The sequence below is a fragment of the Asterias rubens genome, chromosome 8 (genome assembly GCF_902459465.1).
Source record: "Asterias rubens chromosome 8, eAstRub1.3, whole genome shotgun sequence".
Classification (NCBI taxonomy): Eukaryota; Metazoa; Echinodermata; class Asteroidea; order Forcipulatida; family Asteriidae; genus Asterias; species Asterias rubens.
In genome coordinates, this window is record NC_047069.1 from 2536469 (window position 1) to 2550187 (window position 13719).

The window sequence follows — 13719 nt, forward strand, 5'->3', positions numbered from 1 at the left end:
TGCTGTGTCACATGGATGTTTAAGATTTTGTTTAATAAATTGCACTGCTTGAGAAAAACAATTGTTGGCAAACTTGTTTTACTTTGTGTAAATCTTGTGGATCTGTAATCAGTTAAACACTTCTGCTTGAGAAAAGCCCTGAAAAAAACTTTTTCTACATACAATGAAACTTTGCATTTTTCCTCATCAGGATGAGTGTTACCAAGTCCGAGAAAGTTTTTCCCGTCATCTGGATAAGGGGCTGAGTTGCCTGCGTCTACCCCTCAGCTACTTAGCCATTTTCAGCCTTTGTGTCAAAGATCCAGTGAAGGAGAGTCGAGCCAAGGCTAAGCAGTACCTAGTCAAGAATATTCAGACCAGGAGGGACTACATTAAACAACACAATGTGGAAAATGGTAAGGAGAAAATAGTCTGATAGCTTGATCCTTTGCACTTATTGTTAGTCTAAACAATATAAAATTGCGCCGCCCGCTCCTCTTTTTGTTTTATACCAAAGAAAAGACGTGATTACCGTTGCCTACCCCGCTTGCTAGGCAAAGAGGAGCACGTACCTGCTCCTCGCACAATTCTCCTCGTACAGCATACCTTCTATATATATTTTTTTTTGAAAGTCTGGCTCGTTAATGTTTTTATTGCTCGTTGCATAAGGGGATGCAGGGGGAACCAGACGCTTAAAGGTTCCATTATGCAGCTAGAAAACAATTCTCCACGTATATCATAGCATCTACACTATTTTCTGCACAGTCTGGCTCAACTGTTTTTTTTTATTATTGCTTGTTGTATATGAGGATGCAGTTGGGGAGGAGTGGGAGCAACCAGACAAAATGGGACCAATACTCATCTAGCTCAAGTACATGCGATCAATGGGAAAATTATTGTCCATGTTTTTTTTTTCGCGGTAGAATTGCATGCCTAATTTTTGCTACATCAAAATTTTCAATATTATCGAAAAATTCTGATAGGGATATGGTTAAAAAAGTATCGATTAAAAAAAAAAACGTCAAGTATTTTAGTATTTTGTTTATATCAACGGACATTGTTTTAACAATAATCTTTAAGCATGTGCCAGGTTTACAACTACTGAGCTGCTCTTAGATTTGTTGCTTTGTCATAGCCTGCTGCCTCTAAAAATGGTTACAGGGATCACGCACTGTACACATGTCATGTGCACAGCACCACTGGCGAGAACTAGGTCAGACATTGTGCCCCCAGGCGACTATTTTTCCACAATAATACAATATCCAAGTCCTTTTTTTCCCTTTTTACATTGTAAAATACATTGCATTAAAACAAGGATGAAATCATACACTTCTAACTTCTTTGTTCAATATTTCCCCCTGCAGCCCTTGCATTGACTCTTCTACCAGAGTATGTCATTCCTTACACCATCCACCTCCTTGCTCATGATCCAGACTTTACTAATCTTAAGGATATGGAAGGATTGCGGGACACCAAAGAGTAAGTTACCACATGCATCTCATTTGGAAATTTGTTCACTACCTTGCGATCTGTGATTTTACATGACCTCTTGTCCAGATTTTTTTTTGCAGAGACCTGTTCAAATTTTCTTTGACAAAGTGTGGTTTGAACATTTATTTAGTAAGGTTTCTTAATTGTTACGGTTCAAGATGCGAAGTTTCACAGTCAAGTATAGGTCTTAATTTAGCAATGTGGGCTAACAATTTAGAAACGGTTAAAGGTTTGCAGTGACACATTGTAAATAATGTCAATGAGTTATCAGCCCTGATACTTCGGCTTTTAAGGGGCACGGCAGTTTTGCCTTGACTTTTTGTAGAAATTTAGGGCACCAAGGCAATTTTCAAAAATTTGGAAGGGCATCACGGCAATCATAAAAAGTTGCGAAGGGCACGACGGCAGTTTGAAAAAAAAACTCCCGAGTTGCCTGTAAAAAATAGTTCTTCCAATTTTTCCATTTTACCCAATGAAAAAAGAAAGCATTCATCTAATTCAACAAAATAAAGAACAACTACTTACAATACACAATAAATAATTTTTGTTCCTACGTAATCCTACTATTGGTCATGCACGATGTGTAGTTATTCGTAGAGACGCTTAAAAATTCCCACGTAACTGCTCCATTTTGACACGATGTTGACAGAATAAATGCATGCGGTGCCTGAAATCTGCTGTTATGCCTTACGTGCGTGAAATTGGGGTCTATTTCGTTGCGTGAAATTTACACAGACATCGGGACTTTTTGGCTTATTTTCGAACTTTGACAACGTTGAATATAATTTGTTTTCGGGAGGAAGGGCACGGCGGCAATGATGAGAAAAGGGCACGGCAATCATTGCCGTGAAAAATTGGGTTTTTGAAGGGCATTGCGGCAATCGGTAGGGGCAACGACGGCAATTGCCGTCGTTGCCGTCGTGAAGTATCAGGGCTGAGTTATGGTTGTTTTGAAAATAACAAGTGGTGTAACAATGTTTTGATCAGTATACTCTTTCTTAATGAAGGCGTACCTGTTGCACACAACGGTGTTAAAGACCAATTTTTCCTGACAAATTGGTATTTGTATCAACTTTATAAAAAATAATACCTTCTGAAGATGAAAATCATTTGTCATTTTCAATATCACGTCATACTGTAGTAGGTACTCTAATTTACCATTTACAGAAATAAATGAACAGTATTAATGTATTCACCACCACATAATGGCTTTCCAAATAGTATATTTTACTGGCTTTTATGAAGGTAAAGAAAGGTGTAATTATAACTGTTTTGTATTGTCTTGTCCTTGTGCCCAGGTGTGTGTGGTTTATCTTGGAACCTCTTGTCAGTAAGAGTGAGAACTGTAGCTTCTTAAGGAAGCTGATCGAGGCCATCAAGCAGATGAAGGATGCACAGAAACCTGAAGACAGAGGAATCAATAGGGTATGATACCAGTACTTACATTCTTTGGACAATTCCTAGGTTTGATCAAGTCACATTGACCTACAAATCTCAGAACAAGCTTCCAACACATGTTAGGAATGCGAACATGCTAGAAGAGTTCATTCAAAATCCTTCTGTGGCAATGTCTTTTTTTATTATTTTTATTCTTAAGTGATTTTTTAATATTTGTTTTTTCCTTTGTTATTGATGTTTTTCCTGCTATCATCTTGCTATTCTTATTATCTATAAAACATTTGCATTGGGGATACAGAATAATCATTTTGGTTTTACCCAATGCACTGATGTGTGTTAGCACTGTATACTCAGTACTGTTCTGAGTTCTGTGAACAAAATCACAGACATATCACCCAGGTGGGCTTCAAACCCACGACCTTTGCAACTTTACAGCAGTGTCATTAATGTCCTTGTTCTTTGTAAGATGTTTTATTGAACATTGCTCAATTTTCTTGATGCAGAAACTCTATGCAGTGTGTGATATCACCCTTGGCCTCCTCATGAGCAAGACCCCCGCTTTCTCCCAGAAGGAGCATCCTGGCAAACCTCTCCTCCCTAAGCAGTTATTCTTGCGCCCTCGGAAGCCAATCCACAACACAGACAGCGTCCTCCCCAAGAAGATGCAGGAAGAATTCACCCAACAGCTGGAGAAGAAGGTGAGTTCATCTTTGTCTTGGGTTCCGTATTTTCCCGTTTCAGATATTTCTTTATCCATGAGGGAAAGCAATGCACACGTTTGTCCATGTTTGTACAAATTGTTATGGTCAAGATGCAAGGGGACCAACTCACAGACTAACTGTTAAAGTACTGAGCACTCTCATTCCCTCCTGGAGTCCAGTTCAACTAATAAATCTTGTGAGGTCCATGTTGCTATTTTGGTATCGTGTAAGGATTTCAGGAGGAATATAAAGTTCATGCTACTACTATTTCTTGTCAACTTATTCTTCACTAAAAGTTTCTGCTACCTGTATATATTATAATTTGTACTTTTGCAATGCAATATTATTTTTTTTTTTTCTGATTTCCTCTTTCTATTATTAATTCTTTCTTTAATGAAAATGTGATCATACTTGTGTACATTGAGTGCTGTTTTTTGTAAGCTGCGCTCTGTTTCTGTATGCAATAACCATTGTATCATTACTCACTGAGATAACATTTTATGAATCAAACAATTGTTGCTTGTACTTTGTGCATTAATTTCAATTGGTGTCATGTCTGATTTGTCACATGAATTTGGTTGGAGTCAATTATATCAACCACATTATTATGTATGGATTGTATATTATGATGGTTATGTTTACCATTTTTACCATTTTTGCATTGACGTGTCAATAATACTGTTCATTTCTTCTCAAATACTTTATTGTCCATTCTTGTCAACACACATCAACTGATATTATTTCTGATCTTTTGTCTATTGCATTTTTATTGGTGAATCATTGCAATACATTGTAACTTGTTATATGATATCTGCAATATTTTCAATGCCAATACTATTCTTGTCAACACACAATAACTGATGTTTTCATATTGTTATTCTGGTGCATTTTTATTGTTGAATCGTTGTAATCACTTATCAGTATTTTCATACCTACACTGATTTAATTTACTATGATTTTGATGATTGTTTCACCCCTTTTCTCCTCTTTGCACGTACTTCATATTCTTCCTCGTTGAGTTTGATTTTTCATTTGGTTTTGCCCTTTTGAAAAACCAGAATATTAAGTGTAATTGAAAAGCCTGAAAATTGTATTAAATCCTATACCATGTCGGTCAGCCCCTTGTTGCTAAAATGATCCTACTTTTTCCCAAGTGCCAGATCCCATGCCTGTTTACATTATAATTTACGATTTCCATTTGTAACTGATAGTTGTGATATTTTGTGATACATCATTCATGATTTTGCATTAGTTGTTGTCTCTAATCAGTAATGTTTGTTCTGGAAAGAGTTAGTGACCCAGCATTAATGACTTAGATTTAATGTTTTGAGTAAAAATTACTTTCAAATTCTATATTAGTTTAAGGCAAATCTAAATCTTAGATTGTCTCTGATGCAAAATTACATTGTATTACAGTTATATAGTAGGCCTACATAGCTAATAGTAATACTTTTCGCCATAGTATGTAAATCAGTTTTTCATTTTGAAGTGAGAATAGTTTATCCCAACATTACTATTAATGTCATTAAATACTTTCAATAAGATTTGCTAACACTACTTTTTGTACACATTTTCCCATCAGAAAAAGAGTTTAACCGATAAACTCTTAGAATCGCCGCAACAAAAAGGCTCCAAAGCTGGCAAGAAGACTGTCAGAGCGGATTCAGCAACTCCTGCCAGCCCTACCTCACCAAGTCCTCAGAAAACCCCAAGTGGGGATGAGAACCAACCTAACCTGGGAATAGGTCGTCGTTCATCTCGTAAAGGTTCTGCAAGTAATGGGCAGTTAAATGTCAATGGCACAGAAAGGTAGGTTTTTCGTGAACTTTGCATTGTGTTAATGGAATGTACAAAAAAACATCTATCCTTTGGCCAGTACTTTGGGAAGTAGAAACCATAATTGAGAAGGGTGTTTCTTATTGGCCTGCCCTTTGAGAACTAGAGACACTACTCCTAGAAATTGAGAAAGATGTTCTCCTTTGAGAACTAGAAATCCTACTCCCAGAATAGAGAAGGGTGTCTTTCCTTAGGCCAATCCTTTGGGAAGTAGAAACCATACTCCCAGAATTGAGAAGGGAGTTTTTCCTCTGGACTGCTATTTTAGAACTAAACCTTCTCCCAGAATTGAGAAATTTGTTTCTCCATGGTCTGCAATGTAAGAGCCAGAAACCTTACTCTCAGAATTGAGAAAGGTGTTTCTCCTTGGCCCTGCCCTTTGGGAATTACAAACCTTACTCGCAGAATTGAGAAAGGATTTTCTCCTTGGCCTGCCCTTTAAGAACTACAAACCTTACTCGCAGAATTGAGAAAGGTGTTTCTCCTTGGCCCTGCCTTTTGGGAATTACAAACCTTACTCGCAGAATTGAGAAAAAAGTTTCAACTTGGCCTGCCCTTTGGGAACTACAAACCTTGTTTCAGAGTTAAAAAAGGATGTTCTCCTTTTGCTTCCCTTTTGGAACTAAAATAATACTCCCAGAGTGGAGCAAAATGATCTAAACATTCTTTACTCTCTATATTTTTTTTAAAGGAAAGGGATGACCCGCTCGAGGGGACGTGCTCTCTCTGAAAATAATGCCAATAGTGAGCCATCATCGTCGACATCATCCCCATCGCCAAAGAAACCTCAGAAAAAGAGAACAATTCAGAGGCCGATCAAAGAATTTTTGACTAGAAGTAAAACAGGGAATCAGTCATCACCAGAATCAAGTCCTTCCAAATCGCCTCGTAAAAGACCCACCAGCCAATCCTCATCGGAATCTCCAGCTGCTAAGAGAGCCAAAACCAAAAGTGCTCAGACCAAACTTGCTCAGGCTAAAACAGCACATGCCAAGAAACTGGCACTGAAGAAACTCAAGGCCACAGCAAGTCCATCCTCGTCATCTTCAAGTAGTCCTGTGAAAGCAATTGCTAAAACCGTAAAGAAAACTAGAGCCGGTGCTGCAAAGAACAAACCTGCTAGTAAAACAAACAAACCAGTGACCCTTGTCAAAAAATCATATGCCACTAAGAAGGTGAACAAATCACCTAGTCCTCTCAAGTCGAAGCCAACAGTTCGAGTCGGGAAGAAAAAAGCGACTCCAGTAACGAAAAAACAAGCCAGTCCAATAAAGAAAAAGACAACAGTTAGTCCGACCAAGAAAACAAATCCAAAGGTTGGCTCTAAATCACAATCAAGTGCAGGGAGAAAAGCTATGCCCAGGAAAACCCCAAGTGGCAGGCTAAGTAACGGGTTAACTTCATCTCCACTAAAGAGGTAAGCTTTGTCATTACAAACACATTCAATTTTTCAGGGTACTATTAAAAATTCTTTTACAGGATTTACCCAGGATTGGTCGAGCTGAAAAAATAGTCACAGACTATGTTCATGTTTTGTGTGATCAACCATGCATGAGATAACAAATCTGTGGAAATTTGGGCTCAATCTTTTGTTTCAGAATGTAATGTATTAAGGTTTTCTGGTACAGTTTTCTTGAAATAATTTTATTAACTTCACAGTGTAATATTTCACAGAAAGAAATTGTTCTAGTATGAACGTCCATAATCAGTAAGTTTTCAGACTGAAATTATTTTTTTTTTATCTTGCCAATCATGTGTAGAACCTTTCAGTTTATTTTCCCTGTACTTGACGTTGATGTTAGTTTTGCATTGTTTGATATTTTATTAAAAGTTACTGTCTTTGTAGATTAGATATACTGCCAAATGGGCTGCTTCTTCAAGTCTTCTTTTATTTAATCTTTTTTTCCATGACCATGTTTCATGACTTGATTTTTAAACATATTTTTATTTTTCCAAAACCTTATAGAAGTACCTTGAGACGAGACAGTCTGAACAGCCTGACTAGAGCCAGTAAACCTCAACGACCCAGCTCCTCTTCTTCTCCTCAATCCTCACCTGTCAGGTACTCACCAAGGAAGTCGGTCCTCGCTGGGCCCCTCTTGACCTTCCAGAAACGAAGGACTCCTTCAAAGCCCTCGCCGAAGAAGGCATCGACTTCATCTTCACAAGAAGCTGGAACGTCGTCATCGTCGCCCATGAATGGGAGAGAGAGAGTGAAGAGAAAATTAGCTGAGGTTGAGGCCTCGGACGAGAGGTCATCATCGAGCAATGCCGCCTCATCGGCAAAGAAACTTAAACAGACTACACTGAAATTCCAAAACCTGTAAGTGAAATCTTTTCTTGTCCTCTGGGTCCAATTTCATAGAGCTGCTGAAGTACAAAAAAAGATGCTCATAACAACAAAATTATGCTTACCCGAATAGTGATACCAGCCACATGTTACCAGCCACCTTGGCTGTAACATTGGCTGGTAAACCACCATGTCGTGTATACCATTTGTGACTGGTATCCCGGTCAATTGTGCTTTGCAGAGAGTTGTTGAACAATATTTTCTGCTAAGCAGCGCTATCAAATTGGCCCCATGTTAAGCAGCGCTATCAAATTGGCCCCATGTTTTTAAATGCTTTGAAATTTGTAATGTCTGAATTTGATTTATACACAATGTTACTTTGAAGGTAAGGGTAATGTTGAAAACTGTGTTTGTGATAGTTGCTTTGGATGGTAGGAGATTATATTGATAAAGAAATTTACATGAATTTTTGTTTTGTTTTTTTATATCGAAGGAGGAAAACCAGTCGTAAGGTGACACCCCCAGGAGTGAATGGTGTGCAGAATGGTGATGATGACAACAATGATTCATCAACAAGCAGCTCATCGGGACGGCCAAGCAGACAAGGGCGTGCACTGGTCAAGGCCATCAAGTCAGCAGGGAAACAACAGGATTCATTTAATGTAAGTTTCTTCTTTCATAAAAACTTTGCTGTTGGTTATCTTTGTTAAGTCACCAGCACCTGGAAATAGAGTTTTTATTTTTTTCAAACATAGGAGTATGTTTAGTAACAATAAAACATTTTTTTAAAGTAATTGTTTGTCACGTTTATATGTTTAAAAAATAGTTAAAGTTGTTTGGAGTTGACTCCGCCTACCCCTTTTGTGACATCAATCAAGGCAGACTTTGCCTTGATGCGTAGAGTAAACACACATGCAAAGTACATGTACATGCAAGTCCAAGTCATTGAGTTTGTACGTTTTGAAAAGATGTTTTCTTGCATTTTCCGGCAATGCCTACCAAGTGTATTACTGCTGGATGCAGCAAAACAACTAAAGATGGGGTCAGTCTGCATGGCTGGTCAGACTCACAAGAGCAATAGTGCCTATTGGTCCGGTCCAACTTCTTTTTCAACACTGCAGGATTTTCTCTTCAAATATGCGCCTCGATTGACGTAACAAACAGTGCCCTCTCGGGTCGGGTCCAACTGTTAAATTTGTAAATATGATAACTAATTTTGTAGAACCTTAGTGTTTATTCATATTCCACTCATCAAAACACATATATTAGTGACAAAAGCTTTATTTTGACAAAATACCACTATTATACCATTAAATATGAATTTTTTACCCTAAATTAGTAACGAACGATAATGTCCGCCATGTTGTCTTTCGACGTATTTGGACAATACAATCAGTTCGCAGGATACAAAATGCAAGATAATTGTTAACCACTTATGTGCCTCTCGTGAAGTTGAAAAAAATATTATAATATGTGAATCTCCTCTTGTTGCTTAAAATTCCAGAGCAGGTGACTTAGACAGTTTAAAAATTATTTAGATGCATACATGTATGACTCTTCTACATAAATTTAACGGTTGACTTTTGTTCAAATGTTCTTGTAAAGTGCATTTGCCTATAAAATTTGTTGTTGTGAGTTGTCGTGAGTTGTCGGTATTTAGTGCGACCGCTCCTGTGTGTTGTATTAAACATATAAAAACACAGTGCACTTACATGTATCAAAAATACCTGGGGTGCGTTCCACTCGCGCAAATGTTGCCAACAGTTGCGCATGTTGCTCACGTTTGCAATCTTATGTGAACATACTTATGTGAGTGGTTTTTAAAACAGCGGAAAAGCATACGGTACTATGTCTTTGTCACAAAATAACATTGTATTTATGGTGGATGATAATGCAGATTTGAAATAAGAGAGTTGATTAGTTGATGTAATGATGTCAAAAAGAGGACTACATGTTTTACAGCAAAAACAAAGTATGAAAAAAAACCTACGTATTGTAAGTGCTATCTTCAATTCACATTGACATCACGTAATGCGCACCAATCGTTCCAAAGACAAACAGAGGTTACGTGAACTGTTTTGATTTGTTTGCGCGAGTGGTAAACCATTACATTTTCATACTTCAAAGATATTGCTCCACAAAGAAAAAAATAATGACCAATTTGATACTTCCCTAAGGGGTTTGACACATTGCTATATTAACAACCTAGTATTATGATTATTGTAATATTGTGTTCTTGAATATTGAATTTGTGTGATTTTGTTTCTTTACAGGTAAGCCGAAGAAGCCACCGACGAAGTAAGCCCTGAGGTTACAGCAAAACCTTAAAAGATTGTGGTCTTCTGTTTCATGGTAATTTCTCAATGGTTTAACATTACTTTTCTCTACTCAACATAAACACTTTGTCCCTTGAGATTTGTATGTGATTTTAGTATGGGTTTTGATTGGGGACTGTTAGCTACTCATGTATTCCTGAGCCAAAGTTTTAAAGGGGTTGGGCACAAAATAATACGTAACACTTTACTTGGCAAAAAATATGGCAAGGTGTCAGTTGAAAGACTGAATAACATGGACATGCACAAGGTATTTTACCTGGAATGACATTTCTGCTGAGTAAGCCATTTATCCTTCAAACAGATTTATAGGCTATCATCTTGATTAAATTGGGCCCCTGTATTCATTGCTAGATCCAATCAAAGTATTCAAATACTCGTCGTCCAACAGTAAAAGTTTCACCCCAGCAAACTCAGTTGGGGTTTGTTGTGTACACTGTACATTAATATTCCTTTCTTTTTGTGACTTGGTCCCTGAACTCGGTTTTGCTTCCCAACCTGGACATAGTGGTATTACTAGACACAGGCCTGGATATTCAAAGAGGTCATGGCTGTAGCCTTGGCCTTGATGCCCCTTTCAAAGTGTCCCACAAACTTAAAGATTTTCCAACCAAAATACCATTTGCAAAATACAAAGAGCCTCGCTGCGTTTAAGATAAAATCCATGGCCTTTAAGCGCACACCAGCTTTTCATCAACACTCATAATGAGTTATTACATGTAATTATTGTACATATGTTAATATCCCTGGAAATTATAGTCATTTGATTAAATAAGCCTTGAGACAACGTTATGCAATGTTTTACACCATTCAAATGATGAGAAGACTTTGTCACTTCACTGTGGCTAAGGGGGAATGCACCATTTCAGATTTCAGTGTGGGTGTAAGCATCACAGGTTGTCATATTTTGGACAAACCAAATGATGCACGTACATGTTTACGAGTATATTGGTGAGAATTTGTATATGGGTCGAAAAGTAAAATGTTTGTTTCAATGAGATTTGATTGGAACATGTCGCACCTTTCATCGAATGAAACTATTATACAAATGCTAAACATTCATTTTAAATTGTTGTTGAATGTAACACCCATGTCGATTTTTTAGTCGTTTCAGTGGAGGATATAACTATTAGAATGATTTGAGTGTACAATATTGTATTCTGCCATTCACAAAAATGCTGTTTTGTTATGTTGTGCAAAACAGATAGCTGGTGTGGAGTTGCATAAATAATGGGGAAAATGATGGGAAAAAAATAGTGCTATGGTTATTTATGAATGCCATGTGACTTACAGTCCTCCAATCAAATGACATGATCTGCTTAGGCGTTACATACTACAAACCTGTGATTTGAATAGCTATGTGTGAGAAGATTGTACAGAAGCGACCAAATGTTTGGGTGTTGGGTAATAATGCGTTATTATTATTGGAACCAGTAAGCCTTGTGAAGCAACTTGGATCTATCAATGAAACTCAGCCCCTCATATCGAATGCCTTCCCATGAACATTGGTCACCTGGCTTTATGCTAGATTTTTATGACTTGCATATTGTAAGCATGAATGAAGCCTTAAAACCTATCCTGGGTTTTTTCTTTTTTGACTAGATGGAAAGACCTTTGCAGATGTGTATTTTTTTCTTCTTTTTTCTTTCTACTGAAGATGCACGTTTTACTAAATTATTATTCTTTTTACCATGTACAGTTAAATAAATTTCACTCTTAAACAAAGACAATTCTATCACCAAAATGTGTAAAATAGTATGATGCCATTCCCATACAACCTGTGGAGTTCATGGCTTTGTTTTTAAGTGTACACTCAATAATGTCTATCGTGGTTAAATGTGTTGGAAGGATTTTGAGCAATAATGCACTTTGACTTTTAAGTTGTTTGACCGTTCCAGTGTAGCAGGAGAGATTCTGATCGCCCACTCCAAATGAGGTGAATGGTCTGATAGCGCCCTCTGTTGAACCATCTTCTTTTAGTTTAACTAGACCAGGGCTCAATTTCAGAGAGCTGCTTAAGCATAAAAAGTTGCTAAGCACAAAAAAATTAAGTATACCAGATTAAGGTCACCAGCGAAACTATCATTCCACGTGTACAATCCAATCTGTGTCTGGTATCCTGCATATTTCTGTTAAGCAGACATCGTTAAGCAATATGTTTGCTTAACCAGCTCTATGAAATTGGGCCCAGGTTAATTTATTGTGTAGAAGATACACATACTTGGGGACAAAATCCCAAATGACACTGGCAGGTGATAAATAAGTTTGGTACCTACAGCATAATGTTACCTTTAAAAGGTGTTGAATTTTTTTAATATTACATGTATTAGTATTATCATGACTTTGTTTTCACACTGAATTGTTGGAAACCTTTACAGTTATTTCATTTGATGTGTAAATATTAATATTTCAGTGAGTCTGTTCATAAGTTAATTTCACTTTTAAAAATATCAAGAATTATTGCATTTGTAAAGGATTGTCGCAAGGTAGCACTGCTCAATGACAGTTACTTTAATTGGACTAACCATGGATTTTTTTTAGTACAATGTCCCTGATTGAGCGAAAATTGCGTGATGCAGAACTGCAAAATGTATAATTTAAAGGCAGTGGACACTATTGGTGATTGTCAAGGACTAGCCTTCACAGTTGGTGTATCTCAACATATGCATACAATAATAAACCTGTGAAAATTTTAGCTCAATCAGTCATCGAACTTGCGAGATAATAATGAAAGAAAAAATACCCTTGTCACACGAAGTTGTGTGCATTTAGATAGTTGATTTCGAGACCTCAAGTTCTAAACTTGAGGTCTCGAAATCAAATTTGTGGAAAAATACTTCTCTCTCGAAAACTATGGCACTTCAGAGCCGTTTCTCACAATGTTTTATACCATCAACCTCTTCCCATTACTCGTCACCAAGAAAGGTTTTATGCTAATAATTATTTTGAGTAACTACCAATAGTGTCCACTGCCTTTAACTCTTTATTTTTTTTTATTTGCTTTGGGATTGTATTTAAATCATACTGCTCGGCATCCGAGGAATGTTGGCCCATTTTGCAAATATGTTGTCAGAACAAGGACACATGTTTTGCACTTACGCGCTCAGGTAGATACTTTGCACACATCCCAGATGCAATTAAATGAAATCACTACCGCGTATTGGTAAATGTTCTTAAAATATCACACACAGGAAAGTGTGTAGGTAGTAGTTGTTTTCAGTCGAAATGGCCGCGATGTTTGTTTGCGCATGACCAGTATGTTAATGTGTGACATCACTTAATGAATATTCATAATCTTGTTCGATGGTACTTACATGTTCAACTCTTACCGTGTTTGGTGAAACCGCAGTTGCTGTTGGATACAGTTATCTTTATAGTGTAAATAATGCACAAACTGTTCGGTTGACTAAAGTTGTATTCGGTTGTAACCGATTGGCCTTGTGTGTTACAGTTGAATTTAGATTAGTTTTCGACCTAAAGTTTTTATCAAGTTGTTTTTAATGGACCGTTTACTACATGTACTTGCCCATTGTTTTAGCATTGTACACATTTTAATGATATCCCAACTGTGCGAGAAAAAATAAGTAAATTATGGGGAAGACCATTTAATGATATTAATTCTGTACATATTTATTTTAAGCCAAAATAATAATCACTGGCAGGTTGTAAAAATAATCTTTTTTTATGTGTG

The 13719-nt window shown here is 37.1% G+C and overlaps 1 protein-coding gene across 1 annotated transcript in view; it reads left to right on the forward strand.

Moving 5' to 3' along the window:
- Window positions 1-12690, forward strand: part of LOC117293380 (sister chromatid cohesion protein PDS5 homolog A-B-like) — a 35810-nt gene extending 23120 nt beyond the window's left edge. Inside the window, exons 20-28 of the mRNA XM_033775680.1 lie at window positions 191-395; window positions 1344-1458; window positions 2769-2895; window positions 3372-3566; window positions 5152-5378; window positions 6097-6822; window positions 7372-7728; window positions 8189-8357; window positions 9969-12690. Coding sequence (XP_033631571.1) covers window positions 191-395; window positions 1344-1458; window positions 2769-2895; window positions 3372-3566; window positions 5152-5378; window positions 6097-6822; window positions 7372-7728; window positions 8189-8357; window positions 9969-10004 — 2157 coding nt within the window. The 3' untranslated portion in view covers window positions 10005-12690. The remainder of the gene's footprint in view (window positions 1-190; window positions 396-1343; window positions 1459-2768; window positions 2896-3371; window positions 3567-5151; window positions 5379-6096; window positions 6823-7371; window positions 7729-8188; window positions 8358-9968) is intronic.
- Window positions 12691-13719: the final 1029 nt, after the last annotated feature.